The sequence below is a fragment of the Ornithodoros turicata genome, chromosome 6, assembly GCF_037126465.1.
Source record: "Ornithodoros turicata isolate Travis chromosome 6, ASM3712646v1, whole genome shotgun sequence".
Lineage (NCBI taxonomy): Eukaryota > Metazoa > Arthropoda > Arachnida > Ixodida > Argasidae > Ornithodoros > Ornithodoros turicata.
Window position 1 is genome coordinate 33,500,970 of NC_088206.1, and position 14,642 is coordinate 33,515,611.

The 14,642-nt window shown below is 45.5% G+C and overlaps 1 protein-coding gene across 4 annotated transcripts in view; it reads left to right on the forward strand.

Moving 5' to 3' along the window:
• LOC135396527 (FYVE, RhoGEF and PH domain-containing protein 6-like) overlaps positions 1 to 14,642 on the forward strand; it is a 164,516-nt gene that overhangs the window by 19,534 nt on the left and 130,340 nt on the right. Inside the window, exon 1 of one of the 4 annotated variants that reach the window (XM_064627555.1) lies at positions 8,136 to 8,230. The exons of the other annotated variants lie outside the window; for them this stretch is intronic. Coding sequence (XP_064483625.1) covers positions 8,151 to 8,230 — 80 coding nt within the window. The 5' untranslated portion in view covers positions 8,136 to 8,150. Of the gene's footprint in view, positions 1 to 8,135; positions 8,231 to 14,642 lie in introns of those variants that run through there. 4 annotated transcript variants of the gene reach the window in all.

Genomic DNA, 14,642 nt, shown 5'->3' on the forward strand with positions numbered 1-14,642 from the left:
TTTGGACCACCACGTGTCTTCTGTTTTGCACAAACTTTGGACCACCACGCCTGTCGCGTGTGAAAATGAGGAAGAAGGAGTAGCGCGAGCCATTTGTACGCTCAGGAGACAGAAAGTCCCAGTTTGACTTGAACACCCCTCGTATAACACCGTCAATGGTATCATAGAACAACGAGCGATGTAAAACAAAATACCAATCACATGTTAAACTTTTTGTGGGATTCTGTGCATTTACCAGGCGCTTTCTTTGAATCGCACGCTCCCAACACCGCGCTACAAACTGCTGCATTGATGTCTAACATCTGCATTTTGTTCTTAATGGACATCAAGCACAGAACATGCACACGAAAGCTCCAAAAGCTATGTGGTTGCACATCATGCAGACACAAAAGAAATACCAGAGCACATACTTAGAAATGTTGTTTCGGGGGGTCTGAAGAGTGAGGGCATAGCACAGGTTCTAGAAATCAAATGAACGGGTGCACCGTAGGGTTTTTTGTTTTAGGGTTCTACCCGATTTTTCACGATAGTACCCTCTCCCCCACCCACCCACACACGCACAAATTTGCAAGAATTTGGGTAAAAATCCGATATCTACCCGAAATCTTTGTAGTTCTTCAACTTGTCGTTCTTGGTAAACCGTCGGAAAAGTGAATCATAATATTAGCAAAGAAAGCTGTTTGTGGCAATCTATTTGGCCTCCTTTTATGATCCCCTCCTGCAGGAGTCAAAGATGAGCTTTTGTGGAGCTCTGGCAATATAAAGATTATTGTTTCTCGCCCAAGTGTCACAGCAGTGGCTTGTTTCATATGCCTTTGGTTTCACCCGAAAATTGCCTGGTGACATATCAAACAGAGTCCATAGCGCCCGAATTCTCCCTGGATTCGCCTGTGTAAATAGCACCCAATTTTTCCCTCTCGAATTTGAAAAATCATAAAACCCGAAAACAAAGAACCGTACTTATGCCTCTGTAGACTGCCGTTTCAACTCACAACTCAACCCATGGGGAGTAAAAGTGATAGAGGCAATTTATGTGACTGTCATCATGGGTGACATCAGTGGTCAGCCTGTAAATTAATTCTGTTCACAGGAATGTTTGCACACATCACTTTGTATTTAATATTTATCATGTAGGACATGATAAGCAATTTGTAAGAGGCAACCATGTCTGCAGCATTCTCTACTGCCTCTTCCCTTTACAGTTAGAGACACGTTACCAAGCGATTCACAAAGGCCAGTCTTACAGGGCCCGTTTAACTATAGTCTTCATGGAAGTTATGCTTTAGCATAACCATCGCACATGAAGTACAACATACAGGGTGGTCCACCAACCATGATAGAAATTCATAGTAAAAAACGTAGGCCCCGAAGAGACATACGGTAAGGAATTTTTTTCTGCCAATAACTTTTGCCACATATTGGTAAAATTTTTATTTCATTTCAATTGATGGAAAGTTGATTTCTTGAATTGAACTCCGAAATTTCTCAGGGCAACCTAACGTTTTCTTTGCGGAAATGGGTTCCCTGTGGTCATTTTACTCAGTATAGCACATAATCCCACTCGTAACGCAATGGCAATTGCCGAAATAAATTTCCCGAAAATCCGTGGATATGAGCCCTTGGCTCCGCCTCTTTTTTGACGGCTCATAGTTTGAGCACAGAGCTGCGAAGAAAGGAGATTACATTGACACGCCCCACGAGGGAGGAAGAGTTATAAGCCTTACCCATGGAAGAAACATGCGCGGTGAGTGCGGGAATCAGAGCTATTGTAGCTGACGATGATGCTAGGTCACGCCTCTCGTGACCAGCCCAGCTCATCGGGCACGCATCATCATTCTTCCACCCGCGTTCATTCAAGTCGCACTCTTGCCCAGTAAACTGGCTATTCTTCCTGCTGCCTGCCCTCGACTCCTTTCCTCACGCCTCAACACTATCTTATCAAAAATGAGGTCACCCGATGGCTGCAACCCTTTCCCTTCTCGTGTGGCGTGTCAATGTAACCTCCTTTCTTTGCAGCTTTGCGCTCAAACTACGAGCCGTCAAAAAAGAGGCGGAGCCAAGGGCTCATTTCCATGGATTTTCGGCAAATTTATTTTCGCTATTGCCATTGCATTACGAGTGGGATTATGTGCTATACTGAGTAAAATGACCACGGGGAACCCATTTCCGCAAAGAAAACATTAGGTTGCCTTGGGAAATTTCGGAGTTCAGTTCAAGAAATTAACTTTCTGTCAATTGAAATGAAATAAAAATGCTACCAATATGTGGCAAAAGTTATTGGCAGAAAAAAATCCCTTAACCACATGTCTCTCCGGGGCCTACGTTTTTTACTATGAATTTCTATCGTGGTTGGTGAACCACCCTGTGTATGCTTTCACATCCACTATGTAGTGCATCATCTAATCTTCTGAACCATATGTGCGGCTGCATACAAAATTGTTTGTTATTCACATGCTGTACCTTCCTAGTAATACATATCCTTTCCTATGTACACGAGTAACAGTGAATATATGTCAAGTGGCAAAAAACAGTGCTAGACTCTACCATCATTGTGCCCCTTTAACTTTGCAATTTCTGTGTCTTGTGAACAGGGAATATCTCAAATGTCATACCAACCCCACACTGCGTTGTTAGTCAACGACATTCGTTTGTGTGATATACACTAACACAACTACGTGGGGTCTTGAGTGTCTGCCCCTCGGAACTTTATCATGCTGGGGCAAGGTCCCCTCCCAGCAGTCTATCCAGCTGACACTCAGGACGAACGTTTCGCGGGATATCCTAATGGTCGCGTGCTCAATGTGTAGACAACCTCTCGCTCGTCTAGATGCTCAAAACACACGACTGCTCTGGAGCATCTTTACTTGGCGACTGCTGCTCCTCCTTCGAGGATGTACAAGATATTGGATATACATACATATGTTCGGGTGCCTCTTCTGAGTCACGCGGTGAGCTGACTTTTCCTCTTCGAGCTAAAGCGCGCGAGTACAATGTTATGAGTACTTGGGTCTCATGATTAAAAGCTATCTAAAATTGGCTAGCAAACCTGTTCTAAAGCTATACACGATTACCTTGGGTGTGGAGAGAGAATTTTCGATTTTGGGAGTGAACATGAAAAGGAAATAGCAGTAGCGTGTCATATGCGTCGCATGTTTCTCTCAGGGAAGTCACCGTGACAGTACGTCAATCAGCTACGTGTCTGTGAGAAGCTTGCTTTTATTTTGTTGCATTTCTCCATATCGTGCTCATAGCATTACCTTTACCTTCATTACCTTCACGTTATTGTCATAATATCAGTATAGGCTCAGCATATAGTAAAGGGGATAAGCCCATGAACGGAGAACCTGTTTCATGACAGTAACTGATCGCAGTTGTCTCGCGACGTAAAGCCTCGAATTATTATTATTATGACAGTAGTTATCGGCGTTGCCTTCGCAAACAGCGAAGAATGGTTGTAGGAAACAATATCCCCCCCCCCCCCCCCAAAAAAAAAGTCCGTACACCGAAACTTTCACCCCGAAATGTCCCGTTCCCGCCCCAAAAATGTCCCCGACTGACCGCGTTATTCAGGCTACCAGCGGTATTCCTGCGGCTAATTTTAGAGTTAGCTAATTCCTAAAGTGCGAATGTCACGAGAAACTCCTCGTGTAGTGGCTCAAGTATAAATATTGCGGGACAGGGAAGAAAACATTTCCGCATCCGTCCTAACGAAACAAAATACAAGATTACAACAACACATGCACACGAAGACATGATGATAGCGTCGGGCTGATGCCGGCCAGCAGGCTGACAAGATCACAGACGTTTTTACCAGATGTACGTTTTCTTGTATTTGCGTTCACGCTTTTCTGCTTTTCATAACTGATTGCGGACCCGATGCTTTGGAGAATTGTCTTTGCGTGACAGTAAAATCCTGAGACGAGGGACGACGAAAGGCAAGAGATGATAAATCGGCGTTCGATGAAACGGCGTTGAGTAAAATGTCCCAGTCGAAATGACGAAATGAAAACCCCGTCACATTTCCCTGTGCCAATTCCCTAATGTATCAATTTCGCGTGTGACGTTGTCCCGGTCTACGTTCCTCAGTACGCTGTATTCCAAAGAGAAAAATAATATAACTACTAAAATGCTACTGTGTTCTCGTACTGTACGTAGTGTCGACTGTATTTGCTTGGCTGGTTGGTTATGTGTATCAAGCGTAAAACAACATCATAGAAACAAAGCACAACGAACCATTGCACATCATTTGCCGCCATGCTTTTCATCGAGTCTGAGTTCCCGATTTTTCTATTAGCGAAAAAAAGAAAAAAGACAGAAAATGGGGAAATCTATTTTTCCCTTTTTTACACGCGCCTTTCTACATTCACAACTGCAGATTCGCGGAAACCCACCCAGGAATGTTTCCTAAGCGTTTTTGACGAGCGGTCGTTGCTCAAAACAAATGAGAGCAGCATGAAAAGTCTACTCAACACAGCAGCGATAATACCGAAATCAGTTGAACCCTGGGGATATCGTCTGCGCCATGGTCTGCGAACGAAGTGCGGAAGTGACGACAGCGCTCTGCGGGCGATTTCAGCTGAATAGACCTCTACCCGACAAACGTCATCATGACGTTGGTAGACAGATCGAAACCGAAACAGATCGGAAGGGGAGAGCTGGATTCCACGAATTGGCAATTGTTCACTGCCTCCTATTGAAAGAAAAGTAGGACCCAAGGTCGTGTCCCTTTCAGGGATCATCGTAATCCCCTTAAGACAGTGGCTTTCCTGCGTGACCTTGTTCGCCACTAGCTTTGAACGTAGTTCAACTCTACCAAATTCGTGGCGCTGTCGAACACTGTGACGTCATTTGTTTACAAACAAGTAGAGGTCTATTCGTGCTTTCTCGGCGACGCATCGTGGTGGACGAACACCAGTGGTGGGCAGTATCACAGATACATGTATCTTCGATACAATCTTTCGATACATTTTGTGTATCGGTATTAGGTATCGCGTGCCGAAAATGAGAGTATCGGAGTATCGGTATCCAAAATACATTTTTAGTGTATCGTGTATTTTAACGATACTCGATACTAAAAAAAGACGCAAATATTGAGGCTGTTGTGAGACTTAGGGTCGGCGGCGCTCGCTCAGGCGGTAGTACAAGCCAGGCCGCAGCGGCGTAGACATGTCGACCATAAATTCGTTCTAAGCTTACGTTCGCGCTCCATCGTCAAGGTCGTCCGGAGAGGAGGCCCTGGGCCCTGCCCTGGGACGCGCTCGTGGGCGCGCGCGGCTTCTAGTTGGTTCCAGAAGGATCTCTTCCGTCTCTTTCTACGGCGGGCGCGCCGAAAACGCCTTACACAGAACCAACATCACAGCTTCTGGAACTGCGCTGCCCGATGTCCCCCTCCTCAGTGCGCAAGAACACGTCCACTTGACTTGAAGTGTGGACTCCGCGTCTGCCATGCGGAAAGAATAACCGCCGGCTTAGCTTGAGCACTGTAACCCGTTCTACAGCTCACAATTCACAACGGCCAACTAAGAAAATCAAGTCAGAGGCAAAGTCAGAGGCTACCGGGTAAGTACTGCAGTACCGAACGATAAAAGCAGCAGAAAAAAAAGTTTCAGGTCTATTCGTATGTATAGTCAAGTGCTCACAGACCGGTACGCACGAAGAACATTGTCTTAAAGAATTGTTTTTTGCTAGGCTGCTTATTGATGCGATCGTTTCAACGTACCCATGGCTTCAGTCTACAGTTCTAATAAGACTAGCTGCTTAGACAGTGCAGCTTCATTGAATCCGTGCGGTCGGATACGTTCAAGCCCTGTCAGAAAAACTGCGCTATAAAAATACACTAAAGGCTCTAGAAATAACGAATAAATGTTTTTACTTCCCTAATCATATTACCAGCTTTATTATATTCTTATTTCAGTGATGTAAACTTCGCTAATCATAACACCAGCTGTATTATATTCGGGATTTCAGTTATGAATCGAAGTATCGACGATACAGTACCGAGTATCTGTATCGAAAATCAATTTCGGTTCTGTACCTTGTATCGGTATCGGAAATACAATTTTTGAGGGTATCGAGTATCGGCATCGAAGATACTTTTTTGAAGTATCTTGCCCAGCCCTGACGAACACAAACACGACAGACACGGACGGCGTTCAACTAGAAACCCAGGTTTATTTGACACAAATCCTCGCTACCGCTACCCGAGGGCATGTTTCTCGACAAAGGTGACTTCTTCGTTTGATGAGTTCCAACCAACATGCTCTTTACCTTCTACGTAGTGCGCGGCTAGGGTTGCCATCAGGCCGGTATTATACCGGCACGGCCGGTAGGAAGATGATACCGCCGTTCCGCCCCGCCGTAGGAAGTCCGTAAGTAAATTCAAGATGGCTAGATATTGTATGCCTGGTGTGAGGATCGCCCGCAGCCTTCTCCTTGGCATAGCGGGAGAATCCGCTAGGAGCACTGTTCTACGGATGTATGCTACGTGTTCCGTCTCTTCCATGCTGTCTGATGCGCGCTGGTCTGCTTATTGCAAGGAAATCTGTATTTTTTTTAGTGATTTCAGCGTGCTCCTTTGGTGGCTGTGATGAGTGATACCGAAAGAACATCTACCCTACCAGTGAAGAAAAAGCAACGCGCAAAAACTTGTTTTGCCGTGAGATCCAACACTGGTTATACTTCGAGGATGGTCTCGAAGGTTCTGTTGCAAAGTGCAATGCGTTGGCGCGTATTACGGAGTCTTTGTTTGCCGTCTCCAAATCCACCTCTGCCAAATACGCCGCCATCTTTCTTCGTAAGACTGCTCGGGAGGCTCGGGAGCTCTCGTGTCTCGCGCCCGCTGTTGCGCTGGGCCAGGTGGCGCTGCAAACCTTGTGTGTTAGCGCCGCTCGTGGCGACCTTTTCAACACACGGCCGCTCCCTAGCAGACGACACTCAGTCTACGCTGTCTAAGTTGGTGTGGCATTATCGTTTATCATCTGCTTTACGGATAGAAAAAGTCAAAAGAATCGACAAATTCTTTAAAAGAAAGTTGCTCAAACTAACAAATGAAGCAGAATTTCGAGTCATGTTAAATGTCACTTCCATGCTCCTTTGAGGGAGCTGTATCTATCGCGTTCTTCTCATGTCTAATAAATTCAGCGCACCGGCAAGCAACACAGTAAACAACATAAAACTTGACGTTTCGGATCCCATACGGGTCCAATCATCAGAAGTTCTTCTCATGAAGAATTCAGATGTGTTGTTGGCGTTCTGTTCTCCACATAATTTCACCTTCTTTTGGAAATTGCGTTGGTCTACGCAGGTGTCGCATAGAGGAAGGTGTGCCCGTGCGTCGCGTCGCCTCTGTCCAGCAATTGAAGCTGGATGATTTCATGATTTCATTTAGACTTTCCGACGAAGAACGACAAAGACGAAGAATAGACGAGGTGGCTAGTGGTAGAGCTCCCCGTTGGAATGAAGTGCCTCCTGGGCCGGCTTCTGAGGGAACTGCCGCCTGAGGAAAGCCCAGGAAAAGCCCCAGACAGCACAGCCGGCACCGGGATTCGAACCCGGGTACTTCCCAGTCTCGACGTGACCACTGAGCCACGCGGGCTGGTTTGGATAGATTCGGTGAAGGTTGATTTGAAATTTGCTGTCTGTTACTCTCATTAATGGGTATTAAATTTGCGGTATCAGCTTTAGCTTTCTCTGTGTTATTCGACGGCAGAAGCTGAACTTGCTAGAGCTGCGCAGCTCCAACTATGCCCCCAACGACACAAGCAGCACGTGTATGTGTCACGCGGTGGTATGACGTCACGAAGAGTAGAACGAATGAACGACCTTTTTTTTTTTAAACAGTTCACTGAAGTTAACTGAACTGAATGAACGAGTTCATGAAATTGAACTGCTTTGCCCAGAGGCCCGCCGGCGCCAAAAGGAAGCCGCTTCCACCCCTCCGCGAGCTCTCCGACTGGCTGGATGGAAAAGCGTTTGTGGAACAGCGGTTCTCAAAAAGCGTCTGGATACTCCTCGCGTCTCAGAGGACGCTGCGCCGACTCAACAAACGCATATGTGAATGAGCCTTTACGCCGGTTACAGGTAGATGGAAGCACTAGTTTCAGGACCATTAAAGAAAAAGACCTCGCTGTGTGTATTTGTAGCATCAAGGGATGCCACAAACACACGGCTCTTGCTTCGTCCTCTCGAGGTTTATATTTAGCGCGTATCTCCCAGCAGTAGGCCTCTGTCTGTGAGTTGTCTTTATTTTTACTAATCCTATAATATTCACCACCTACGTAGTACGCTTCTTAGTAATGGCTTATGTGGTTCAACGGGATTTGATATGGTTCAGTGTACATTTTTTTTTTTCAAGCACTAGCACTAGTTTATAAGTGATGTCGTTATTGTACATTTGGTCCAGCGTGTGGGTTTCGTACTATACATACTTTTGTGTAGAGGATTTGTCCATCGCCACTGAGAGCACTGCACGGGCTTATCTGATAGCCCGGTCACATGTTTAGTATGTTGCAGTTCCGCAGTAGGGAGTATTCACTAGTCTGTACTCGCAGGCTTTGTAAATTCCTCATGCATTCGTGTAGCGCCAAGAACTGGTCGAATAGAGAGTCGTTGATTCATTCTTGCCCAATTCAGTTTTTCCGCCCCAGTCATATACAGTTCTGGTTGATAATAATCTGTCCCTCTATAGCTCCGCCATCGCGAATGGTTACCAGGTACAGTTTTTGACATACTTGTCTGGAATCGACAGTTTGGGGTTTATCCGGCCTGGAAAACCCCAGGCGTTGCAAGATTGTTTGTCTCGACTAATAAACACGTACTCCATGATAGCCAAGCCTGAGCAATGGGCAAGACACGTAAACAACACAGCACGAAGGCTCCAAAACCAGCAAGACGTTCTAAAACGCGTACTGGGTAGCAAGCCGTACGTGTCTATTAGTTGGAAGAAACATTCTTGCAACACCGGTAGATTTCAGACAGGATAAACCGCAAACTGTCGATTTTCGACAAGTATATCGCAAACTGTACCTCGTTTTGTTGACCGTGACGCCCGTGTGTGCTGCTTTTGCGGCGTTTTTGGCCTTTCGGGCCGGTATTTTGGGGTAGGGGTGTTGCAAGTTTTCTTTTTTTGTTGGGGGGTGCTGGGAAAGTTCTCGGTCGCGAGTTCGCCCGAAATTGGTCTATGAACACTTCCTAGGCAAGCCTTTCAAAAAATGAGTCGATTCTGAGCTTATAGTTGGTGTAAAATTACAGGTCGAGGAGGTTGTGTTGACGGTAGCTGTGTGACGTGACCGCTGTCGGGTGAAATGGCTGCGAAGAATCTATAGTAGGACACGATGGTAGTGGTGGATTCCAAATACCAAGCCTCATACTAGAGTAATTCGACGTTAATAAGCGCTTGAATTTCGTTATCCATCTTTGTCGATGCTTTGACTTCAAGAAATGTTAGGCTCGCTTTCAGCTTTTCATGAGCCAGAGGTGTTGCTGCCAAAAGCGTCAATTCGTTGGCGGTTGGGGTGACCGTGGCTGGTAGTAAGGCGCTCGAGGTGATCCATGAGGATGTAGTTGAGCAAGTCTTGCCAGCATAGGTCGGTCAATTGACCCACGATGACCATCATGATCATTGACGATGATCATCACCATTGCGCTGTTGGCGCCAAACAGCGGCAATCCCGTGGTATAACTGCGTCATATCGCGCCTAGGCTATTTTGGCAGCATCTGCGCCAGTTCTGAGACACCAAAAGTAGTAGAAGTAGCTACTGCGCACCTGGGCCCCGATCTTGAACTTTCACATAGTGTATCGTTATATTTAAAGTTGGCGCGTTCTGAAGCGCCTTTGGTAGGCTCGCGCAAGAGCTCGTGGCGAATGCCGAAATGCCACATTTAGCGCGGCGCGTGTTATGGGATGACAATTTGAAGAACGGCCACCTGGAGGTTGCGACTGTGATGAGACGACAAAACGGGAGTCGAATGCGACGTCACAGCAGCACGAGTGGGCAGCTAGCGATCATCAACTCTCACATAGCAAACGTTGTCGTTATTAGTGAGTTTCAGAATACTCTCGTACGCTGTCGCCTTTGCGTACGTAAGGGATAGCGTAGTAGCGATGGCGCAGAACCATCCATGTGGTTCTGCGCAATGCGCGAAGCCCATTTATGTTCTGCGAGTGTGCAGAACCACCAACGCTATTCCTTACATATGCACAGGCGATAGTTTTGCGCGTTCCAGACCTCACGCGCATGCGCGTGAAAACGTTTTCTTTCTTTCTTAGGCGGGAATTTGAATGCCACCTTGCGATTGGCTCCCGCGCCAGAGCTCCTGGTGATTCATGGGCGAAATGATGCATTTAACGCGCGTTACGGGATAACGACAAGTTGAAGAGTTTATTTCTTCATTTCCGTATGCTCAGGATGTCGCTTTCTAGCTTCTGTTAACGTCAATCCGTATATGTGCAAAGCCCATATTTTTGTATCCAGGATTTCGTTTTCGGTTCTGTTGGACGCTCGTTCCAGCCTCCACAGTACAGCAAATTGTTCGTACTGTAGCCGTTGCTTTTCCTACTTGCAGCATCAGTGGAGGTTAGCCGTGCGAAAGGACAACGAAACTGCAGATTCCATACACGCACATCTAGCTCCATCTGTTGCTTCGTCGTGTCGGGTCCCTGATTTTTGCTGAGCTTTGCCAGATGTCAGGATAGCTGACAGTGAGAAAAGTGGCACACAGGGTACGGACGTTGCCTTGGGGTAGTTTCATCCCAAATCGAAGAAAGTGCGAAATCGTTGAATCCGAACTAAGGGGGCTTCGGGTAATGCACGGAGGGGGAAACTCAGAAGCCACGTTTCCTTATATATCGACGTTGAGTGCTTTACGAGCCTTTGGTGCTGGAGATACAAGGAATTTTCTTATTTGTATGAGAGACAATGCTACAGTCTCTGTTTCAGTTGGCTGACATTTGGCTGTGATGCATAGTAAATTCTATTGCAAACTTGCCATGCACGTTCTAGAGTTCCTCACCACGTGCCTATCCATAACAATTTGTACCGCGACACTCAGATTGGTATCATTGATAGCCCATGAAAGGCCCTTTCGTGTGTCGGAAATGTGCGTTCAAATGCGCACGATATTGCCATATCTTGGAAGTGCTGATTCTGTTTTTAATCACTTGCGGCACATGAGTACCTCTCCTTTACATTTCCATAGGGATCTTTTTTCTTTTTTTTTGCGTCTGAGACACGGGGTGATTTTTTTCCGAAACACTGTTCCTGACTGATGGCCCTTTCAGGCGTTTCCATCAAAACAATGATGAAAGATGGAAGTCACTGAAAAGGTTAGCCAGCTGTAGGACTCGAACCCACATCTTCTGGATTACCGGTCCAGGGCTCTACCAATTGAGCTAAGCTAACACACCTCCCCAGCGACTTCCAAGGGTGCATCATCTGAAGGGACAAGCCAACCACTCCCTCTCACTCATCCCCTTTCACTCTTACATTTTTCTCACCCATACTCACATTCATACAGATGGGATCGACACTTTGTACGTATTTGTCCTTTCTATTTGTTCCAGCCTCAGAACATCAATTGTCTCATGTCCATCAAAGCATTTTGCCGGCTAACAGTTTTACTATGTGTGCAGGCTATATATCCCTCAGTCCATTGTGTAATTTTCATTTTAGGAACATCATGGCAGCTCTATCCCTGCAAACTCATACCAGGGCAACTGATGCCTGGACAGTTCCTACAAGGGAAACTTATACCGAGAAAAATCGGACAACTGTTGCGGGGTGTGATTTATATTGAAAAAACAAAAATGAAGAAAGATTCACACATATAACGTGTCACTGGAGTACATTAAGGAATTGTTAAAATGCACCACAAAATTTGAGGAATACACACAGCGTATAAATTTTTGTTTTATTTATTGATTCGTGCTTTTGGCCCATTAGGGGCTGCTAGGGACAGCGCAAAAACATTGCGAATGACAGACATAACTCAACTACAATAAAATACACGTGAGACAGTTATACTTTGTGATACAAGTGCAGGCTAAACACAATATATATACCACAGATTGAGTAAGAATATACACAAATCGTGAGCATCGTGGCAAACACACATTGAGTAGATCGTGAACAATGTCAGTCAAACCTTAGTTCCTTCCTTGTCTCTGTAAATCTGAAACTAACAGTATCAAAAATCGTTGTTTGGTCAAGCAATTTGGGTCACTCATTCGTGCAATAGAATGTATATAGAATGAGCTGCACATTTTATTCATGGCAATTATAACCGCGAGCATCGCACCAATGAAATTCTACCTTCACAACTATCACTCTGCTATAAAATTAATCGTCTTTGCCTCTTCCAAAATACCATAATACTGTCCTTCCCCTTAGGACTCACCAGAAATAGGTAATCGTCAGAAAGTAAGATTCCATTGGCTGTCTGCTCAAACATTTTCGGAATCATCACAGTGATCTTTCCCAGTACGAGTTTTCCTGGTATGGATTGTGCTGGTATGAGTTTTCGTAGCACCAATTATCCTGTCAGGATCCGAGTGTGGTATGACTTGCCCTTGTATGAGCTGGGTGGTCACTGTCATCTCCCCAGAGCGAGACAATAAAGCGCGCAATAAATTTGTAGGAGTCCACAAGGGCGAGCTTAAAGACCATGTGATCTTGATGTGCTGTGTGTAGGATAGCTGCGGATGCTCAGTTGAATATATTAGAAAAAAGGCCCACACAACCTGCTAGCACCAGCTCCCGTGGCATAGTGGTTAGGATGATCGCTTTCCACGCCGAGACCGGGAGCTGACACGGGTTCGAATCCTGTCACCGGCTGTGCTGTCTGAGGTTTCCCCTGGATTTTCCGAAGCCTTTCCAGACGAATGTCGGCACAGTTCCCCCTGAAGTCGGCCCATGACGCATACTAACCCCCTCCTGGCCCTCACTCCTTCCTGCTGTCCTCTCTCAATCTGCCCACGTCTGTATGCTGCTCATAGCCACAGTTGCTTCGTGATGCTAACGCGCAATTTAAAAAAAAAAACCTAGCGAGAAGCCCCTCCTCCTGAAGCTATTTTATAGGTATTAAATGAAAGTGTGTTGCATTTCCTTACTGTTTTTCTCGGCATCTATACTTGCAGAACTTGTCTAGAACTTTCACACGCGCTCTCAGAGTAGCAACGCGGAGTGTCATAGCAGCTACAAAAAATATAGGCTCTTGTGGCACGAACAAACTGTCGTGTCATCACAACCATACCATAACATCCAACACACATAAGAAAGTAAAAAAAAAAATCGTAAAGCAGTGGTGGAATGAAATGTGTCTTGGGTTACGTCACGGTCACTCAATACTCTTTCTGGTCAGGAAACTCGCGCGAGAACTTCATTTCGGCGGCTGAGCGGTGCATGGTGGCGCGGCGATCGTTCGGGGGAAAACTTTCATGTCCACCGGTGCCTGTGCGTATGGCTTGCATAGTGTTTCTATGGGTGTTTGCAAGTGTACACTCTTGCTTTCTTTGGGCTTGCGTTTTGAGTGCGTAAGCAGAGGTTCTTTTTTAAATATCTTTGAAGTTTATTACAATCTTTGCACTCTGTTCGTATATAAGAATGATCTACACATAGAAAGGGGACTTCGCCTGATTCGAGCGTGCAGCATTTCGGGAGGGCTATATGTTCTTCATGGAAGGGGACCCTTAACTTGACGAGGACTGAATGAAAGTATTTCTCTTTGTCTAAAAAACAGAGATGACTTCGTCTACGGGAATAAACAGAAAACATTCGCTAATAGTCTTATTGGAGATGTACTGCGATGAGCGTGGTTTGTTGAGCTCCTTCAAGTTGATCACTGTATGACATGTGTAGCATCAAACACTAAGAACCGTAAAATTTTCAAAAACATATCACTCAACATGGTATCAGTACAATAACATGCTTTAGGGAACAACTTGGGGGTAAAGATGTAATGCCATGTCGGCTTAGTAAACGAAGCCCGCTCATACCTATTAGTTTTTGCTGCACCGGAAGCAGGCAGAGGGAGGGGCGATGTTTTTCTATCTTTGTATCTATTCATTTTTCTTTGTTTCTTTCTCCAATGCTTCTGCAATGCGTCAAAAGTTTCTGCAGACCGTAAACTACAGACTCTAGAGCCCATTCATGGCCGTGTATTGAGCTAAAAATATATAGTTTCCTTGTCTTCATCCTGAATTTGAAGAGAAAGGCTAACACAAGAGATTTTCTCTCCTTCCCCCTACTTATCTCTTTCGTCTTTTTTTTTTTTGTTACCAGATACCACCGTGTTGTTCTCGTAAATGTAGTTTTTGGGCAAACCCAAAATTTCCTTCTGACCTCCCAAATAAAACTCCATTCCACCATTTTAAATAGTTTGTTCAGTAAAATGTCCTGGAACTGATCTGACTCATGTGCTGAGGCTATCTACAACGCCATGATAGTGTAGCCGCCGAATTTGAAATCTGAATCTTGTCAGCCAAATTCTATAGTTGGGAAGTGCTATCAGGCCACACTTCAGGAAGAGGAAATTCTATCGTGTTAATTTAATAACCCGGCTTGAATCCTGTTGGAATCAGCACCTGGAACATATCGTTTCCTCTGTAATTACAGAGTATTCGTCCAAGCTACATTCAGGAGGCACC